Below are 21,645 nucleotides of genomic sequence, written 5' to 3'. Positions count from 1 at the left end.
ATGCTCCCTCTTTAATTTTAAATAACAACTTTTTTCACATGTACTATATGCATATATTTCAAACAGTATTTCATTTAAACGACATATTGACATTCATAAAAGTAAATATTGCGAAAAAATACTATTTTTTAAATGTTTTTCACCACGAATACTTCTGAAATGCAGGGGAGTAAAAAGCAACAACAGAAAATAAATGATTTCGGAGAAGCTCGGTTCGTAATGTTTGTTGACATTATAGCAGACAGCACTGCAAATTGTGAAGGAATTTTTTTCAAAGTCATCAGATATTTGTGACAACCATGGCCTCCTTACTGATATTTCTTGTGATTTTATTGATAGAAATTGTAAGTAATAATGTTTGCATGTTGTTGCATGGTCCTCATAGGGCTAGAAACGTTCATTACCGTCGATTATGTGCACAATGTCATGATTCAATGTGCACAAAAACGTAAATTAGCCTGCTAAGAAATAAACATGATCACGTAAACTCTGTAATGAGACCTATTCTATAGCAGTTATTTATGCATGTCCTCTGTATGAAGCATTTAAACTTTTATAACACAATAATGGTTTTGCATGTTTCATGAATCAATTGATAAAAACATATTTTATAAGAGGCAGGTTCATTTTAGCTGGGAGTAGGATGTATTATTGGTCCAAGATTTAAGTATAAACAAGTGAGAAGCTATTACAAGTTGCGATTAAAAAGTACTTCATACATGTACATAAATCATTACCAGCTGCACATGCAGCATAGTTTGTATCTGAATTGCTGCTTTTCATTACTTAACCTTGGGAACAAAAACACCGACTTAACACGGTTCAAAGTAGAAACTTTTAAAGATTTACTGGCTAAGGAACCACTCTTACGTCTGTTCCAATTAGTCGCTCACTCTTTAAAACCCATGGTTAGCAATTCCATTATGATGTTTGTCATATTTATAATAGTTTGTATTCAAAGGAAGCTTCAATAAAGGAAAACCAATATTTTTTTCAGAAATTTTTATGAGCAGTTTATCAGCATTGTTAAAATTGCACCACGATGTGCATGTTTATTCCAGATGAAAATTATCTTTTTTAACCACTCAACAGACAAGAAAATGTTTCAGCCCAAAATAAGGGTTTTAACAGAGCACCATGTTGAATTTTATAGAAAATATAAATATATGAAATGTTTTGGTTTTAATCAAAAAAAATGTTGTTAGACCTTTTTTGAATTATTATCATTATCTAAATCAGGTGAATTATTGGTGATGTACACTTTCATTTCAGTGGGGTTAACTGATTATGTTTGGCACATGAAATTTATGTTTTTAAAATAAGGATACATTATCTTATCATACTAATAGATTATACCTGTGAAATTTCATTCAAAAATATTCAGTGTTTCTAAAATTATAAAAAGCCTCCATTTCCAGGTACCTGACCAATACAGAAATTGTGCACAATTTTCTTTATCATGCAGGATTTCTGTAACTTTGTTAATGCCTAATAAGGGATTTTCCCAAAAAGTTGCTTTTTAAAAAATAAATAATCAAATTTATATGAGTAAGAGAGTCATCTTCTTATTCATATTTATATTATGATTCAATTTATTATTAAAGCAATATTTTTTTAAAATGTCCATGTAATATATATTTAAAAATAAAAACTGGCCTAAATGCGTGAGTGGGATCCTACGGAATCTGATCATCAATGGATGAGTAAGTTCCAAAAATCAATTCAATTAACCCATGTTCACCACATGCAAAGTGAAAGTAGGAATTTATTGTAGCATTTCAACATCTACATAAATAGATAGATTACATCTTGACAATTATTAGTTGATGTTACTCAAGTTTACATTTAAGAGTTACAGTGTGTTTTATTTACTTAACACTTGTTCATGACCTAAAATGTTTAAGTCTACAAGATAAAACCTTGTTCTTTGGAAACAAAAGTGTGTCTTTGCATATAACCTAGGGTTGTGAGAATTGTACTGTATATAATAAATATATTGCGTATAAATAAATGATAAACATATCCAGTGCTTGCGAATTGTAACATTTATATGTTTTGAAAATCAAATGACTTCTAAAATGGATAGTAAAACCCTGTGCTCTTCTTTCAAGGTATTAATAATTATTTTCTAAATTTGTTATGAAATGTTGAAAATGAGATGTTGATGCTGCTTGCATGGTGATGATGATGAGGATGGTGGTCAAAGTGCTGATGACAGTCGCAGTGGAGATGGCAGGACGGGGATATTTTATGATGCTGCTGCTGCTGCTGATGATGATCAATGATGATTATTGATTATTGATGATGGTGATGATGATGATGATGATGATGATGATGATGATGATGATGATGATGATGATGATGATGATGGTGATGATGGTGCAGTTGAAATATAAATAGATTTTTCCTTTTCATTTTTTTCCAGACAGAGTGTAAATACTGTTGGTACAAGTCAGGCTTTGGAAAGTCCTCCCACTTCTAGTAAGTGTCTCCTGTAATTACTTGTTACATATATATTGATGATAGTTATAGTATATATAGTGACATATAAATGATGAATTTAATATCTATATAAATGATAAATTTAGTAAATTTGATTGTTATATAATATTTTTGTATTAAGATATTGAACTTAACAGATTTATGTCAAACCCTTTGATGTGAGCCTACATGGAATTTTAATTAGAGGGTATGAATGCAACTCAGAAATTTTTATGTTCCATTTAAAAAAAATAAAATACATGTAAAAAACTAGCGGATTTAAAGGGGGACACATCCCGCGCGTGCCCCATCTAAACTCATCCAAGTTTCTTTTTTATGTCATTATCAAAGAAAAGAATAATAGAATACACTTATAATGCACCTTTCCAGACCACAAATTTATTGGTTAAAAAAAAAAAAAAATATTGATTTTCTTACTAATTTAAAAAAAATAAAATAGTGTGCATTTTTCATATGTGGTTTAAAAATCTTTGAAGCTTTATACTGATGATTGCTTTAAAGCTGTTTTCTCCTGAATCATGACAGTAACGTTGTTACACAAAGCCTACCACCCACTACCTCTCTCTCTCCACAGGCAGACAGACATCTACATGTACTGTACCTTTACATAACAGCTTTGCTCTTTACTGAGACAGAATAAGAACTGCTAATATTTTGTCCATACATGTCAATTACCTGATAACACACATAATTGTCATAATTATAAATGCTAAATGATTTACATTTTCAGCTGCAGTGCTTTCCAGTATTGCTGTGGCGACAAATGTTGTGAAAATATAGATGAATTCTACAAGCTGTGGTATTTTTGGTGAGTTTTTTGGATTTATAAGATATTTGTGCACGACCCATATTAACCATTATATAGTTTATAGGTGTGTGACTTGTGTAAGAGCTAATGACAAAGATATGTGGCAAAGATGAAGGTTTATACTACAAACTTTAGGTCTTTTGGTGGGTAAAATTTATGTAACAATAGCTTATGTCTCTCTGAAGGTTAAAGATGCACTCTTACTTCCAAATAATTTTAAATTAAAACAGTTGTATTGATTATGGTACTGCTTATTATAAGCAAATATAGAAAACAATAGTTCTTTTGAAGGATACCATGTTTAATTTGAAAGAGAGGTGCAGAAAACACAGTATTTCTACCTTATGAAACGATTGTTGATCACCATAAATCTTTTAGGTCGGCCCCCAGTCATTTAATATTTTTGCGTTTTCAACTACCGGTATTAATTATTTTCCATAAATGCACTACTTAGTAAGTACATGTAGGGTATTTTAAGGTTGGTCACTCAAAATTTATGTTTGTTATATTGAGTATAAATACGAGTAGCACTTTAAATAAATAGGTTTAATTCTACAAGCTGTAGCAGTTTAGCTGAGTAAAGATTTTTAGCATACTTAGATGTTAGAGAAAAAACATTAAGCTGTCAACATAGCCTTTATGCATCCGAACCCTGTTCACTCAAACTCCTAGGGACTGGCGAAATTATACCTCGAGCCTCGGAAAATTCGAGCCAAGCGGGAAAGTTTACCTTCAGTATAAAGAAATTGGTTCTTTCATATAGTTCGAGCCAACGAGGAATTCGAGCCAAGCGAGTTCAAGCCAACCGGTTTCGGCTGTATATAACTTTAGAATTTATCGTTGTTGTTGCCTCTGTCAACGTGCTGTGAAACATTTCTGGTTTTTATTGAACTTTAGTGCAATCATAAATTTTATTTCTTGTTCCTTGTTACTTTTATCTAAGTTGTTTTGAAGTAAGAAGGTTATATTTTCCTCAATTTGACATTGGTCCAAGCTTAAAATACTAAAATGGTTTAAGTATTTTCAAATCTTATTTACTGACAGTTAAATGTATGGCTTTAATATGTATGAGTACAGGGATTTAATATCAAACACTCAGCTTGTAAATATAATAACTTCATCTTATATATCAGTGTTTGAGATTGATGCATTGTGACCTTGATATTTAATCTTTTTTACCACTTCAATGCTACCAATTGTAAAGGACATAGGACTTCAAGTTTAGTTTGAAATTTGTACTAGATATTGAAAAATATAAAAAGGCTTATTACGTAATTTCAGTTTTATTTAATTTGAATTATAATGGTATAAAAATTTAAATGTACTGTTTTATATGAAAATTCATGGAGGTTTTACTGTATCTTTTTCACTAAACAGACTGGCTTGCATAGAAATGCAATGAAATAATTACTACTGTCACGGACCTATAAACCACTTAAGTAGAGCATGTTCACATTGCAATTAAGCACTGTTAAAGTTCATACTGCAAAAAACAGTCACACTCAACATTTAAGCCTCACGTTTGATGTTATGCTTGAAGCCACCGCAACTTGGCTACCAAAAATGCCACATAAGTGGCACACCCAAAATAATGCTTTAAAATTCAGTTTCAGACCAGTCTGGCAGACTTTTTATTTAGTGGTGTTGTCAACGAAGTGACAATTTTTCTGCCTATATTGGTGGTCTCTTGATGTTTACGAAACTAAATTTGTTTTAAAAGCAATCATCTGGATTTTGACCGGTGTTGTTATTAAATGCTTTGCAAACAGAAGAACACATGTCTGACCAGGCTTCCAATGATCTTCTCAGCCTTTAAATATATCTTGCCCCCTTAAAGCCATGAAGTAGCAGATGCATAGTAGCATCAGTACACCAGCCAGGATTTGAAAAAGGCAGGGTGCTAGGTCAGAAAGGCACTTTGATGCCCATTGATGGAGCCTTAAAGGGGAACTAGCATGGGACAATGTCCAATTCTTATTGTGTATGTGTTGTAATTACTTTCAATATTAATAGTTTGTTATGAATACCTAAGCTGTTATCTTTACTTTAGTGTCAAAATCATACATATTACTGTTTTGACCCTGTCAAACAAAAGGGCACAGCTGGGAGTAGTATAAAAAGGCAGCAGCAGGGTGCCAGGAAAGGGCAGGGGGATGCCCCATCAAGGTTGAACTCTGCATACTAGTATAAAACATAATATGAGTTCATTGTCATGTTGTATCAATCGCAATAATTATACATTTTTAGCAGTTTTAGTTCTGGCAGATTTTTTTTTTCAACTTGCTTTAAACCATTTAATGTTCCATTTACAGGTTATGCATTCTTGTTCTGATCCTCTCTGCATTTGTGGCTTTCTATTGGCTGAGAAATCACTATGGCAACAACAGGTCAGCTCAGGAACAAAGATCAAGGTCACACAGACGGTCAAGATCAGGAAGGAGATACAGGCAACTGACAGGTATATTGGTATTAGAATGGTTACATTTATAACACCAAATGCATGCACCATAGTCATGTAGCTTAAATACAAATTGAGAAATCACCATGGCAACCACAGAACAGGTCAGGATCAAAGGTAAAAGTCAAACAGAAGGTCAAAATCTGGAAGAAGATATAAACAGCTGACAGGTAAATTTGCCATAAACTAGACTTCTGAGGCAGTTTTAATAAAGATCATTGTCTATTTTAGTCGTGAATTGAAATTATATTGCTGCATATTTGTGTGAATTGAAATTTAGCCAGCATTGAAAATGAACACCAAGTCAAGGGAAAAACAAACTGATTTATTGCCTTTTGTGATGTTTACAAAGCATTAAGATAACTTTTTTTAGTAACAACTAATATTCATTCATGAAATTAATGAAACAGCTCCCTGATTTCCACAGTCATTCATAGAACTTAAGCTGTTCTGTACACATACATTAGAATGTCGGATGCCTGGGGACATCATATTGTTCCGGTATCATTTGAAAGGGTTTATATGTTTGTCGTACAGAAAAAGGAAACTGTAAAAATTAAGCCAGAAAATAAAAAGATAAATAACCTTTTTTTGAGAAATAGGACAACTCACATATCTGATTTCAAAAAGTAAGAGGAAAAATATGAGCTGCTATAATTTAATCTAGTTTTGGTCATTTACCGGTACCCGGTTTTTGAATATTTATTCCTATACATATTATAAATCAGTAAAAAACCCACCAATAAGTAATAGATACAGTTTTTCTTCAAAAGTGTCCTCTTACTGACATAAGAAGCCGTTTCGCTTGGACGAACACCAATTTTGGAAGCCTAGGACAAAATCAGTGTTCGTCTTAGCGAAACAATTTCTTACGTCTGCAAGAGGACACTTTTGAAGAAAAAACGAGTAACTGTATCTGACTTATACGATGATAAGTGTATTGCATATATTAGTGAGCAAATAAATACATTAATAAATAAATAAATACAGATTTATAAATCGATAAACAAAAATATTTTTCCGAAAGATAAATATTAGATTATTATCATGGCCTTTCGAAATACAATGTATTGGGATTACTCGAAATTCTCGTGCAAGGTCGGCTTACAAAAGTAAGAAGATACTTTTTCAATAGCTCTGCTGGGGGTATAGTTGAATATTAACCTTTAATAAGGGATATAAGTATCTATTGTAACAAATTTATGAATCACTGCTAGGACTCTTTTGAAACACAGAGGAGATGAAAATGTCAAGGTCACATAGGTTTGGAAATATATCAAGTTGTTGACAAATCATGAAAAAAAAAACGTAACAGCTATTAATACCATGCATCGTAAATATTCTTGTGTATTAGAATAAAGATGATATCAGATGTATAATATTGAAAGGGTAATTTACGCCTTAAAGATTATTTGTATAGATGTGTTCATTCCTCAAGAATACCTACATACAGATATTTAAAGTGTCAAGTTAAATGGTTCATGAATAATTTACATTGAATTTTAAGCTATGCAGCATTCTAATGATCATATAGCCACTATGCATGACTTGTAATAAATGTTACATTTATTGAATATCTAGCTGTTACTTAACTTAGTTTTTGTTTCTGAGTGGAAACCTGAGGTATATTCCCCACAGCATATGATCCCACAGCATATGATGTATTCTGGGATACCAGAATGACACTGGAATTCAACAATTACGTGTTATTACGCAGAACATGTAAAAATATGGATTTCCATTTTTACTATATAAAGTGTATACTTTTAAGTAGAAATGTTATGTTTATAAGAATTAGAATACTATGATGTATTTTATTATTTTAGTATTTGTTCTTAATAAATAAGGATGTGTAAAATGTAGCTCTCTATGTGCAAATGATATGATACCAAACTTTTTATATTAGTTTTGTGTAAACTACCTTAATGGTAGGGTATCAAATAGAACTTGGTACACATATATAGTAAGGTCCGCAATTCTGACTTTAACAATTGTTGAGTTATACCCCTTTTTCATTAAAAAAACAACAGAGGGGTGTTAGCATTTCCTGAACAGTGCTCTTTTTTAAAGCAAGATATGATCTTGTGTTGTATAAAACTATTCTGAAGGTGTCATTTTTGTAGGTAACAAACACATTAAGTACCAATTAAATTGTCATTTTTAATTAGATTAAGTATGATTAAGGTCACTGGCACTTGTGCTTAAAAGGTTGTTAACCTTGGATAATAAACATTATGCTTGTATGACACAAATTTTGATATAACTTTTAGTTTCATAGTTTCAAAGTGTAATGTACCAGGTACTTTCTGCACTTATATTCCATGTAATATGACGTAAACAACAGACAAACACATCATAAATAAATAGGTGAATATGTGTAACTGCCAAGAATAAAAAAAATATCATAATAACTCTTACTAAAAAATACAGAAGACAAAATAGACATATATGTATACAATTGCCTTGTTAACAGTAAGAAGTAAGTAATTATAGTCATGTGCATTTCTGGTGCATATTTAATTTGAGTGATAGTAAAGATGTAAAAAAATGGAAGCATCTTGGCACTTGCTTGCATTTTTGGCATTACCTGAGGTGTGTTGCTTAAGCTTGGTAGCCAATTTCTATGCAATCATGTGATATACAAGATAGCGCCTTTTAATTTCCTGTGGCGATCTTTGCTGCCTCACAGAGAATGCATAAAGTTAACATGATGGCATTTTTATAATATTTTTTTTTTTAAAAAGCCTGTTTAAACATCATGAACTTTTGGATAGTGTAGTTTAACCTTCTTTTTCAATTGTAATTATCTAATTCCTGTTCTCTGTTCTTCAGGGGACAGTGTGACATCGGCCCCCTCGGTCATTATCCCTGATTCTGTAGTCACAGCCCCACCCCCGTACATGGGTGACAACACAGGATGCCCACATCTGGGACCCCCGCCATACTTTCTGGGATCAGGTTAGTATAAAAAAAGAAATGTTGTCTTAATAATATATGTTTTATTGAAATTTATTTTTTCCTTGATTGATCTTCGCTGTAAATTGATGGAAAAAAATCAATATATTTTTTAAGTCTGTTATTTTTAAGGGTTTTTTATATTGTGCAAAAACTTTGTTATATAATATTTGTCATTACACAAAAATTCATTTAAAGTGTTCGACTGAAACTTAGTATACTTGTTGCCAAAGCCAAAGCACTTTAAATTGGTAGCAAGGCCCATAACTCTGGCTGTAATAACTGTCAAATAATGCCCCTTTTTGACTGAGGAGAATTGGCAGATGAGTACCAGTGGCAATCACTTTTATAGCTATGGTTGGCCATCCATAGTATTTATTTAACTTTGGTCAAACATGTATAACATACAAGTGAGAAAAACTTATAAGTTATAGATCTAAATTACCATTTTTATCTGACATTTATTTCACAGGAAGTTCTATCAACTCACAGCCACGATTTCCTCCGCCCTACAGTAAAATAGAAAAACAGCCACCACCTAGCTACAGCAGCACTGTTGAAATTGACGTTGTTGACAGTAATGGTGCCATTCATGGAAAGAGTGAAAAAAATAATGATCGCAGTGATGATAACTCTAGTAGTTGATGTACTATGATTATGATGGTGGTTAATATTTAGCTTGTTCATATTCATAATTTCCAATCGATGGGTAAAATCCAATTAATTCCGCGTCATTTAGACTAGGCTTTTAGTTGGCTTCCCTCTGACAAAATAGTCAGTGATATATAGGAGATATTAAGAAGCACTTCATCATATTGTTCTGTATTGGAAAATGAAGATAAAAACTTCCTTAAGATAGCACTGAAACGGATGCAAATCTTCAAGAGTGCTTATGACAAAGTTGGTTTTAACATTTTATTCAACAGTCATGTTTAAGATGTGAATTATTTAACTTGAATGAAAATGTTATTGGAAAAAACTCACATATTTTTGTAAAAAGTTGTTGCAAAAACATAAGTTGCAAAAGCGTTTTTAAAACAAAAAAACTACAGCGCTTCCATTGCAACAACAACAACTACAACTGCAGAAGCACAAACAACAACAGTACTTCCATTGCAACAACAACAACTACAACTGCAGAAGCACAAACAACAACAATGCTACTGTTGCAACAACAACAACAACGTTGACAGTACTACAGTAGTGCCACATGATGAAATATCAACAATGCTACCTTTGCAACAACAACAACTACAGAAGCTCAAACAACAAAAATGTCACCGTTGCAACAGCAACAATAACAGCAACATCAGTACTACAAAAGTGCCACATGATGAAATAACAACAAAAGTGTTTATAGAAATGAATTACGGAGAGAAACTGACAAAGAATATTCATGTATTCGTTATAACTAATGATCTTTAACTCAAAGTTATAATGGTTCTCAGATCAACCTGTTAGCCGAACAACGACTTGTTAGAGACAACAACGAGATCCCTGTTTGGAAACTTAGCCAAAGGATGACAACTTTATGTCGTGCTCTCACTTAAATAGTTGTTTTAAGGTTATAAACTCATTTTTCTTTCAGTAATAGGGTTAAGGAAGAATTTAGATTTTTCTATTGTCAAATTCTATTGTTCAATTTCTGTTGTAAATATTTTGTTAGAATGTTGACATTGTAGTTGATTGTAAATTTGATTAATTAGCTTTGCCCTGCTTGTTAGAACATTTTTTCACATTCTCTTTCTTCATGCCTTGCTCAATTTACTTCGAATTTGTTTGTTGAAAGTGGCTCTTTATAATTGTCATAGCAATGGTGACATTTTCAGCATCAACATCATGCAGGGCCTTTAATCTTTGACAGAAAGAACTCAAATCATTGAAAGGTGTTAACACGAAACTTGGTACTCATGTTGACTATGACAATACACTCATGTTCCTTAACTCTGGCTAAAATTCATGTCAGATTATGTCCCTTGATCCAGTGGTCGAAATTATTGCAAACCTGCAAGCTGTGGTAAAATGCTTTCTGGGCTTGCTCAAATTTTAGATTTTGTGAAGCAGGATCATTGAATTTTTATCAATGCTGACTTTTTAGTGTAAGAATTTGAGCTGATTTACTAACATGAAAGGTGGAGCGTGGGCATTTGTTATTGGTGCTCTAGTTACAATTAATTGATGCTTTTAGACACCTTATATTTTCCAAGGCAGGGCTTTTGTAGACATTAAAATTATTTTAACATGGAGGCATGTTCTTTGTCATTTTAAAAAGATGTTAAAAGTATTAAGTTATGATTTTATGATGTTAAAATTATTATGCTTTTATTTTTCATGCACATTTTGAAAAAAGTTTTATGTACTTAAAGGGACTAGACACCAAATGGTCCAAAAATAGGCAAATACAATATTTCCTCAAAACCAGCCTAGAATTAACAATGCAAGCTAGTATGAGTCTGATAAAAAAAATTTTACATGATTAAAATCATATTTTATTGCTGTCTCAGCTGAGTTTACCTGTTTAAAAATAGTGCATATTGGTTTCCCAGTTTATAGTGTGTATATTTAACATGTGAAGGTCCTGTGATTAGTACAGATACATATACCTACGCTATTTTTAAATTTACTTAGATTTAGGCTGTAGAGAAACCATGTAAATTTTGCATTGGAAAAATATGCTAAAAAATGCAAAAGATATGTGTGTGGTACCCAATGTGATACATCAGTAAATAAGATTCAATGCATTGTACACAACGATATTAATTATGGAAGTTTTTGACAAATTTCTTTTTTCTTACAATGGTAATATCATCTGGTGTCTAGTCCCTTTAATCTTTGCTTCCAAACTTGGTGAATTGTATTTTGATAAATATAATAGCCTTGACTTTGAACTTTAAATCTTAAGTAAAGTTCATGAAGGATATTCTTTATGAAAAATGCACTTTTTGACGTTAGTTTGATGCTCTTCATCTTTCCTAAAATCCCTACTTGGAGATTCGTAATTTTATTAGTACTAATGACTTACCAATCTTTTATTAAATGCATGGAGGTTTTAGTATTTGTTGTTTAAGTTTTGTTATCAATGCCAAAATTATATGATTTTATCAGATGTTTTTTTCAATTATCATAGAATGTTTCCTTTTCATGAATATATTCTTTTCCATTTTTCTAGTCATTTTGTCATGTCCCTATCTCTTTGTTTTTTTTTTCAACTGATAAATTTACAAAGGTTGTTAATTTGTGCCAATGATTTTAGTTTTATTTTAAAAACATTATGTTTTTCAAAGGTTAGAGGGTGACTTTTCGAAAACAATTTCTTGCCAAAGATGTACATCTGAACACACTTTCAAAGGATAGATCATTTATGTTTTAGCTTAGGGCTATTCAATTTAAACATACTCCCGTGGGAAGGCACTTTTAAAGTATGCCACACCCTTACAGAAGCAAGTTTACCCTTTTGGGGTCCAAATTAGCGAAAAAAAGACACCCACCCATTTACTATTAATATTATTAAAATAATTGTCTTTCCCCCCGTGTGTTATGTTTTACTGGAATAGCCCTTAAACCAGATTCCATTAGGCCTGTCCAAAGTATTAAACTGAATTTTTTGCTACTGGTTTTACCTTAGTCCTTTGATGTTCCATTTTTTGTGCATGTTGATATGTTTTGGTGAACAGGATAATAAGGCCAACTTTAACAAAATAGTAGTTTTCAGTGGCCAAACCCTGACTTTTTTTAGTGGTTTGTTTGATGGGGACTAATTTTTAAGACATCTTTATATATTTGTATTTTCAGTCCTTGAAACTTTTACTAATTTTACTAAATAACCTCATTCCCCAATTAATGATCGATAATGCTTGATTAATTACCTGTGGTTTACACCTCATACTCTATTACAAGTCACCATTCATACACTACCATACTCTTGACATTTTATCTTAATTACTTATTATGTGTACCACACACGGTGTTTCTTAATTGTAATCTGTGAGGATGGAAAATTGAATTTTGAGTTCAGAAATGACAGTTATATTTAACTTAGAGAGCACTATATATTTTTTTTATCTAAAAGTAGTTTTCATGAATTAAGCCAGATATTAGTTAAGAATGGCCTAAGCTATTGAAGCACTTCATAAATTCCTTTTGTTTTCTGGCAAACCACATTTTCTACATGCATTATAAATATCAGCCTATTTCACTTTTTTGAAAATGAAGGTAAACTATTTGTTTTAGAATTAATTGAAACCAGGTCTATTCCAAGTCCAAGTTTTTCACATTGAAAAAAAAGATTTTGTTATATATTTTTTTTATAATGTTCAAGCTCCCTGTATTGTGTGTATTAGAAAATCAAACTTATTTATATAATATGGCCAATGATATTCTTTTAATATTTTGTTAATAAATATAATCATTGTATTACTTGGCACATGGTTGCAAATGATTGATAAATGCTATTTAAAACAAGTTATTGCAAATATTCAGAATGTAAATTCATTTATACCTTTCATTTTACCTAACAGTATGTGTTATTGCCATATTTGATACGATCATATGATGTCTCCTTAAAACTTAATCTTTTTTTATTACATAATATCTAATATAGCAGTTGAAATAAATTTGTTAAATGTTAATGCTTTTGGCTTTATACATGATTACCCAGAGTATAGTTTATTTAAATCCTTAAGATAGCTTCAAAATTGATTACCGTCGTATGGTGATTTAGTAAACATTTTCTTACATGATTGTGTGTTTAGAATAAAACATGTTGTCAAATATTTTATGATGTCATAATCAGTGTGTCATAATATTCTTGTATTTTGATCAGGATTTTAAGCCATAATATGATTTTATATATTCACACATACTCATATGATTGTGGATATAAGGCCATCCTTAATAAAAAAAAAACACATGGTTTTCTGTGGACAAGTCTGCAGACTTTTCTGTTGATTATTTAGGCAGGGAATTACATGTGTTCAAGACCAAAAAATATTAGGAATATGTTGTTGCAAATTTGGTTTCGGGCATTTGGGATAAGACGGTCAAGCTACTGCAAATAAATGTGTTTTTTAAAGGATGGCTTTAACTTTATTCACCCTTATGATACTCAGTTAAATCCTGTTTATAACTCATTTTATTAATGTTATAGTTATACCATCAGTTAATAATTGACAGTATTGCATAATTATACCTTCACATCATCTGCAAAGATCTTGGTATTATACATTTTTTAACTTTTGCTGAAAGCTTTTTTTTACGGTATATTTTGTAATTTGTGCTAGCTTTATTTACGGTACATTTTGTAACTTGTGCTAGCTTTATTTATGGTAAGTGCATTGCAATTCATTTTTCTCAATCTTTAAATTGTTTGTATGTTTATTAGTAAAATAACCTTAAATAAACATTGCATGATTCATTTGCATAACGAAGGTTGAAACACCTAAAATTACCATAAACATATATAATGGCCATGATATTACTCACATAGTTTTTTTATTTGATAACAGCAGTTTTGACATTTGCCTAACTTTATTGTTCTACTTGTAGTGCAAAATGTTCAGTTTTACTATTAAAGCTGCACTCTCACAGATTGACTGTTTGGACAACTGTTTTCATTTTTTGTCTGGGAATGAGCCAATTCTTGAGTTAATTTGTGGAAACCAGTGATATAGGACTGCTGACAAAGATCTGATCGCATATTTTCATGTTTACGTTAAAAAATTAATGTTTATGGTTAAAAGCGTTACTAACGCTGTAAGAAAAATGAGTTTTTTTGCAGTTTTCCAGACAATTGAGATCAGTTCTTTAGTGAGTTATCTTATATGACTGATTTGATGGCATTGATACCAAAATCAGCTGATTCTGAGACAAAAAAATAAAATAAAGTCCTAACTGTCAAACTGTGAGAGTGCAGCTTTAAAAAAAACAACAGCTTTTTAATATTCAGTAAACAAATAGCATAAATTTGCATCAAGAAAAAACTGATCAGAAATGCAGAATATATGTTACAGGCAATGATTTAAGATCAATGCGTGATACTATTTGATATTGAAAGGTTAACTGTTGTGCTAGTTTTGAAAGACCATATAGGTTATGATCTTAAAATCATGCAACCCATATGTGATATTATTGCACTACATATGAAAGTTTCATGAACTATCATTGTCGGCAGGCATGTTGAATGTGCTTTAAGCATTGATTCATTCTAAATTGAGTAATAGGTCCATAAAAGTTTATGCAAAACTAAACACAATGTATTGTAAGATGGTATTAAAATTACACTTTTAAGAATGAAGGAGAATGATGTCTTTTTTAGATGGTGAAAATAAAAGATATTAAATTATTTGACTTTGTATATTATTCTCAACTGACTGGTCTGTACTATTTTTATTCAAATCAAACTATTTTCTGTGCCATTTTTTTTGTTTTAAGTGCTATGTTATGTATTTTGTTAAGTTGTTTAACTAAGTTGACCGTTGTTCATATATGCTTGTTATTGCATTATCATGATTACATCATGGACAATAATGTCATAATCAGATACCTAATGTCCTCATATAACTTTGCTGTCATTTTAAAGAGTATTGCTTACAGATTATATGTATGTAAAACAAATGTTAAAAAAATTAATAAAGTTATTGCAGATTGATATTTTTGTTCCTTTTTTCCGTTGGAATCAAACGTGAAATGGCCACTCTTCAAAGGCCAAAAAAACACCAACAGTTTCCGATATTGTTTTCGGTATACTGCTTTGAAGACCACTTTTCGCCCATAGCAGGAAATAAATCATACCCTGTAAATCCCTTCTTTTGATAGCAATTCCTTTATGATTGTTTTTCATTGGTTAAGATTGTTAGCGACTGTTTGCGGTAACTGAACGCACGACAGTTTGATACTAGCCGAGGAGTTCCGATTGGTCTAGTGCCGCAAGTGTCGGCGCTTAAACACTAGGTTGTGTGTTAATTCGAGCGCCGGAAGGGTGAGAGAGGTCTAGTGCAACAAGTGTCCGCCCCTTATCAACGAGGTCGTGGGTTAATTCGAGCGCCGTATGGGTGAGAGAGGTCAAGTGCCGCAAGTCTCCGCCCCTTATCCACGAGGTCGTGGGTTAATTCAAGCGCCGGAAGGGTGAGAAAGGTCTAGTGCAACAAGTGTCCGCCCCTTATCCACGAGGTCGTGGGATAATTTGAGCGCCGGAAGGGTGAGAGAGGTCTAGTGCAACAAGTGTCCGCCCCTTATCCACGAGGTTGTGGGTTAATTCGAGCGCCGGAAGGGTGAGAGAGGTCTAGTGCCGCAAGTGTCCGCCCCTTATCCACGAGGTCGTGGGTTAATTCCAGCGCCAGAAGGGTGAGAGAGGTCTAGTGCAACAAGTGTCCGTCCCTTATCCAGGAGGTTGTGGGTTACTTCGAGCACTGGAAGGGTTATAGTGGTGTAGTGCCGCAAGTGTCTGTCCCTTATCCAGGAGGTCGTGGGTTAATTCGAGCACCGGAAGTGTGATAGTGGTCTAGCGCCGCAAGTGCCTGCCCCTTATCCAGGAGGTCGTGGGTTAATTCGAGCACCACCAGGGTGATAGTGGTGTAGTGCCGCAAGTGTCCGCCTCTTATCCAAGAGGTTGTGGGTTAATTCGAGCACCACCAGGGTGAAAGTGATCAAGTGTCACAGGTGTCCGCCCCTTATCCAGGAGGTCGTGGGTTAATTCGAGCACCACCATGGTGAAAGTGGTCCACTGTCAAAGGTGTCTGCCCCTTATCCAGGAGATTGTGGGTTAATTCGAGCACCACCAGGGTGAGAGTGGTGTAGTGCCACAAGTGTCTGCCCCTTATCCAGGAGGTTGTGGGTTAATTGAGCACCACCAGGGTGAGAGTGCTCCAGTGTCACAAGTGTCCGCCCCCTATCCAGGAGGTCGTGGGTTAATTTGACCCAGAAGTGTGATAGTGGTCTAGCGCCGCAAGTGTCTGCCCCTTATCCAGGAGGTCGTGGGTTAATTCGAGCACCGGAAAGGTGATAGTGGTCTAGTGCCGCAAGTGTCCGCCCCCTATCCAGGAGGTCGTGGGTTAATTCGAGCACCGGAAAGGTGATAGTGGTCTAGTGCCGCAAGTGTCCGCCCCCTATCCAGGAGGTCGTGGGTTAATTAGAGCACCGGAAGGGTGATAGTGGTCTAGTGCCGCAAGTGTCCGCCCCCTATCCAGGAGGTTGTGGGTTAATTCGAGCACCGGAAGGGTGAGAGAGGTCTATTGCCGCAAGTGTCCGTCCCTTATCCAGGAGGTTGTAGGTTATTTCGAGCACCGGAAGGGTTATAGTGTTGTAGTGCCGCAAGTGTCTGTCCCTTATCCAGGAGGTCGTGGGTTAATTCGAGCACCGGAAGTGTGATAGTGGTCTAGCGCCGCAAGTGCCTGCCCCTTATCCAGGAGGTCGTGGGTTAATTCGAGCACCACCAGGGTGATAGTGGTGTAGTGCCGCAAGTGTCCGCCTCTTATCCAGGAGGTTGTGGGTTAATTCGAGCACCACCAGGGTGAAAGTGATCAAGTGTCACAGGTGTCCGCCCCTTATCCAGGAGGTCGTGGGTTAATTCGAGCACCACAATGGTGAAAGTGGTCCACTGTCAAAGGTGTCTGCCCCTTATCCAGGAGGTTGTGGGTTAATTCGAGCACCACCAGGGTGAGAGTGGTGTAGTGCCACAAGTGTCTGCCACTTATCCAGGAGGTTGTGGGTTAATTTGAGCACCACCAGGGTGAGAGTGCTCCAGTGTCACAAGTGTCCGCCCCCTATCCAGGAGGTCGTGGGTTAATTTGACCCAGAAGTGTGATAGTGGTCTAGCGCCGCAAGTGTCTGCCCCTTATCCAGGAGGTCATTGGTTAATTCGAGCACCGGAAAGGTGATAGTGGTCTAGTGCCGCAAGTGTCCGCCCCCTATCCAGGAGGTCGTGGGTTAATTCGAGCACCGGAAGGGTGATAGTGGTCTAGTGCCGCAAGTGTCCGCCCCCTATCCAGGAGGTCGTGGGTTAATTAGAGCACCGGAAGGGTGATAGTGGTCTAGCGCCGCAAGTGCCTGCCCCTTATCCAGGAGGTCGTGGGTTAATTCGAGCACCACCAGGGTGATAGTGGTGTAGTGCCGCAAGTGTCCGCCCCCTATCCAGGAGGTCGTGGGTTAATTCGAGCACCGGAAGGGTGAGAGAGGTCTAATGCCGCAAGTGTCCGCCCCCCTATCCAGAAGGTCGTGGGTTAATTCGAGCACCGGAAGGATAATAGTGGTCTAGCGCCGCAAATGTCCGCCCCCTATCCAGGAGGTCGTGGGTTAATTCGAGCACCGGAATGGTGAGAGAGGTCTAATGCCGCAAGTGTCCGCCCCCCTATCCAGGAGGACGTAGGTTAATTCGAGCACCTGAAGGATAATAGTGGTCTAGCGCCGCAAGTGTCCGCCCCCTATCCAGGAGGTCGTGGGTAAATTCGAGCACTGGAAGGGTGATAGTGGTCTAGCGCCGCAGGAGGTCGTGGGTTAATTCGAGCACAACCAGGGTGAGAGAGGTCTAGTGCCACAGGTGTCCGCCCCTTATCCAGGAGGTCGTGGGTTAGTTCGAGCACCACCAGGTTGAGAGAGGTCTAGTGCAACAAGTGTTCGCCCCTTATCCGGGAGGTTGTGGGTTAATTCGAGCACCACCAGGGTGAGAAAGGTGTAGTGCAACAGGTGTCCGCCCCTTATCCAGGAGGTTGTGGGTTAATTCGAGCACCACCATGGTGAGAGTGGTGTAGTGCAACAGGTGTCTGCCCCCTATCCAGGAGGTTGTGGGTTAATTCGAGCACCACCAGGGTGAGAGTGGTGTAGTGCAACAAGTGTCTGCCCCTTATCCAGGAGGTCGTGGGTTAATTCGAGCACCACCAGGGTGAGAGTGGTGTAGCGCCACAGGTGACCGCCCCTTATCCAGGAGGTTGTGGGTTAATTCGAGCACCACCAGGGTGAGAGTGGTGTAGTGCAAGGTGACTGCCCCTTATCCGGGAGGTTGTGGGTTAATTCGAGCACCACCAGGTTGAGAGTGGTGTAGTGCCACAAGTGTCTACCCCTTATCCAGGAGGTCGTGGGTTAATTCGAGCACCACCAGGGTGAGAGAGGTCTAGTTCCACAAGTGTCCGCCCCCTATCCAGGAGGTCGTGGGTTAATTCGAGCAACACCAGGGTGATAGTGGTCTAGTGCCACAGGTGTTCGCCCCTTATCCAGGAGGTCGTGGGTTAATTCGAGCACCACCAGGGTGACAGTGGTGTAGTGCCACAAGTGTCTGCCCCTTTTCCAGGAGGTTGTGGGTTAATTCGAGCACCATCAGGGTGAGAGTGGTCTAGTGTCACAGGTGTCCACCCCTTATCCAGGAGGTCGTCGGTTAATTCTAGCACCACCAGGGTGAGAGTGGTGTAGTGTCACCAGTGTCCGCCCCTTATCCAGGAGGTTGTGGGTTAGTTCGAGCACCACCAGGGTGAGAGTGGTGTAGTGCCACAGGTGTCTGCCCTCACCAAGATGTCGTGGGTTAGTTCGTGCACTGCCAGGGTGAGAGTGGTGTAATGTCACCAGTGTCCGCCCCTTATCCAGGAGGTCGTGGGTTAATTCGAGCACCACCAGGGTGAGCGTGGTGTAGTGTCACCAGTGTCCGCCCCTTATCCAGGAGGTCGTGGGTTAGTTCGAGCACCACCAGAGTGAGAGTGGTCTAGTGCAACAAGTGTCCGCCCCTTATCCAGGAGGTCGTGGGTTAATTCGAGCACCACCAGGGTTAGAATGGTGTGGTGCAACAAGTGTCCGCCCCTTATCCAGGAGGTCGTGGGTTAATTCGAGAACCACCAGGGTGAGAGTTGTCTAGTGCAACAAGTGTCCGCCTCCTATCCAGGAGGTTGTGGGTTAATTCGAGCACCACCAGGGTTAGAGTGGTGTAGTGCAACAAGTGTCCGCCCCTTATCCAGGAGGTCGTGGGTTAATTCGAGAACCACCAGGGTGAGAGTGGTCTAGTGCAACAAGTGTCCGCCCCTCACCCAAGAGACCGTTGTGGGTTAATTCGAGCACCCCCAGTGTGAGGAGTGTGAATTTGCAAAAAACAACAATAACATGTCGTTTGCAGATAATGATATGGAAATTTGATATCTTTTAGGGAAATGATAACAGGCATGTCAGAGTTAATATTTCCAGTAAGATCGTTTACAATAAAAATTGCTGACGATGTACAACTTGGACCCCTAATAATAGTTGGGAAAGGGAGAGAACTCCGAGTTGAACTTAACACACTGCTTTACAGAGTTATACATAGCATTATGCTAACTGATATTTTCATTGAGCAATTTTCCAAAAGAAATGGATGATTAACAAGGTCGAAAATTTGCTGGTTATCAACGAAAACTTAATACGTTTTCGATATAATTGAATAATTGATTGTAAAATAAAATAAGTCTGCTATTGATTTCCTTTTTTGAGTCGAAACTTTTTATTTTTATTTTCCATGCTCTTAAGACCATTTAGTGAACCTTATTTAGCAAGATTTAAGAATATATTTTTGAAAATAATATCAGTTTAAGTGACCTCTCTAAAGTTTTTAGACTGTCTGCCGCACGCCTACAGGCTTTAATGCCGCAAATCCAAATCAGTTATCGTCAGTTGTACTTGTTCACATGACATGTTAAAAGCATCGGTGCACGTCACAAACTTGGACGTATTGTGCGGTTTAAATAGTGGTGATTAAACAACCGCTATATTTAAATGCGTTTATAGGTATGTTAATGTGAATTTGAAAGCAAGCCAAAAGATCTTATATAAGTTTTTGTGAGGAACCGAGAGGAATAGATATGTATAAATAATATAATACGCAAACAATGGAAATGTGTCATACTTTATGAACAAATCATCAATTTAAATAACAAATTCTTAGGATATGACAGTAACTTATCAGTTTCGGGCCACTCCAATATAATGATTAACACTGCTAGATTAAATCCTTTTTAATAATTAACCTCATTCCAATAGTCTATATTGCTAGATAACATGTAATTGGAAAATATCATCCCATTCACATTTTTTTTTATATATGGAGTTTCAGTTTTGGTTTCGGCGATTTTGAGAAGCGTTAATTGCTCACGTGCCCTTCTGCGTTCGTAGAGCTTAAACAAAAGAAAAAAAATGCGACCAATCCTTTACATAATATTTTTGTATATTGGCCAGGGCTTTAAGCCATAGCTCGGTATGATGGAAATGTTATTTGTTCAGGACAGATATTTCACATGTAAGATATTGCGTATATAACATATGATTTTATGGGTATTTGGTATAAGTCAACCAAGCTTTTGCAAACAACCATTTTTTCTCTTTTTTTTCCTTTTCCTGGCTTAAATCTTATTCACACACAGTATTCAGTTAATTCCTGTATATAGCCCATTTAATTCATGTTTTATAACATGAGTGAATAACTTACAGTATTGCATACTTTTACTTTCACATCAACTGCAAAGATCTTAACATTATACATTTTGAACCCTGTGCTAGCTTTATCGAAGTGCAATGCAAATTATTTTTTTAGTTTTTTTTCAATTTTAGAATTGTTTGTATGCTAAGGTAAACACTTAAAAATACCTACAATTGTCCATTTCGAGTCGCAGATAAAGATAAAGATAAATAATGCGTGATTCATTTAAATAACAAAGTTTGAAAAAATAAGTAATTTCATGAAGATTCATGTCCATAATATTACTCATATACATGTGTAGGTATGAACACATATTTGTTATGTCAAAAGATGACCACGTTTTAAAAATATATATCATTTGAACACTGCGTGTAAAATGAATGATAGGAATTTGTAAGCATTTATATACTAAATCTCCATATCCAAAATTTGATCATCATTTGTCGCGTCATAGTTTGACTCGAAATGTTCTTTATCATGAATTTCATTTTACTGGAACAT

At 35.9% G+C, this 21,645-nt stretch overlaps 1 protein-coding gene across 2 annotated transcripts; it reads left to right on the top strand.

Annotated features, from left to right (window-relative positions):
* Window positions 1-167: 167 nt before the first annotated feature.
* Window positions 168-15,369, top strand: LOC128237785 (vesicular, overexpressed in cancer, prosurvival protein 1-like). Of its 2 annotated transcripts, none has more exons than XM_052953372.1 (6): window positions 168-344; window positions 2,426-2,481; window positions 3,233-3,310; window positions 5,623-5,768; window positions 8,601-8,726; window positions 9,196-15,369. In XM_052953372.1, exons 1-6 carry the CDS (start codon window positions 300-302, stop codon window positions 9,366-9,368), a joined length of 624 nt encoding a protein of 207 aa, XP_052809332.1. In that variant the 5' UTR covers window positions 168-299; the 3' UTR covers window positions 9,369-15,369. The 2 variants fall into 2 exon arrangements, with proteins under 2 accessions (XP_052809332.1, XP_052809340.1); XM_052953380.1 differs by lacking the exon at window positions 168-344 and adding an exon at window positions 1,804-2,111.
* Window positions 15,370-21,645: the final 6,276 nt, after the last annotated feature.

Source organism: Mya arenaria, chromosome 1 (genome assembly GCF_026914265.1).
Source record: "Mya arenaria isolate MELC-2E11 chromosome 1, ASM2691426v1".
Taxonomy (NCBI): domain Eukaryota; kingdom Metazoa; phylum Mollusca; class Bivalvia; order Myida; family Myidae; genus Mya; species Mya arenaria.
This window is presented reverse-complemented; position numbering and strand designations above follow the sequence as displayed.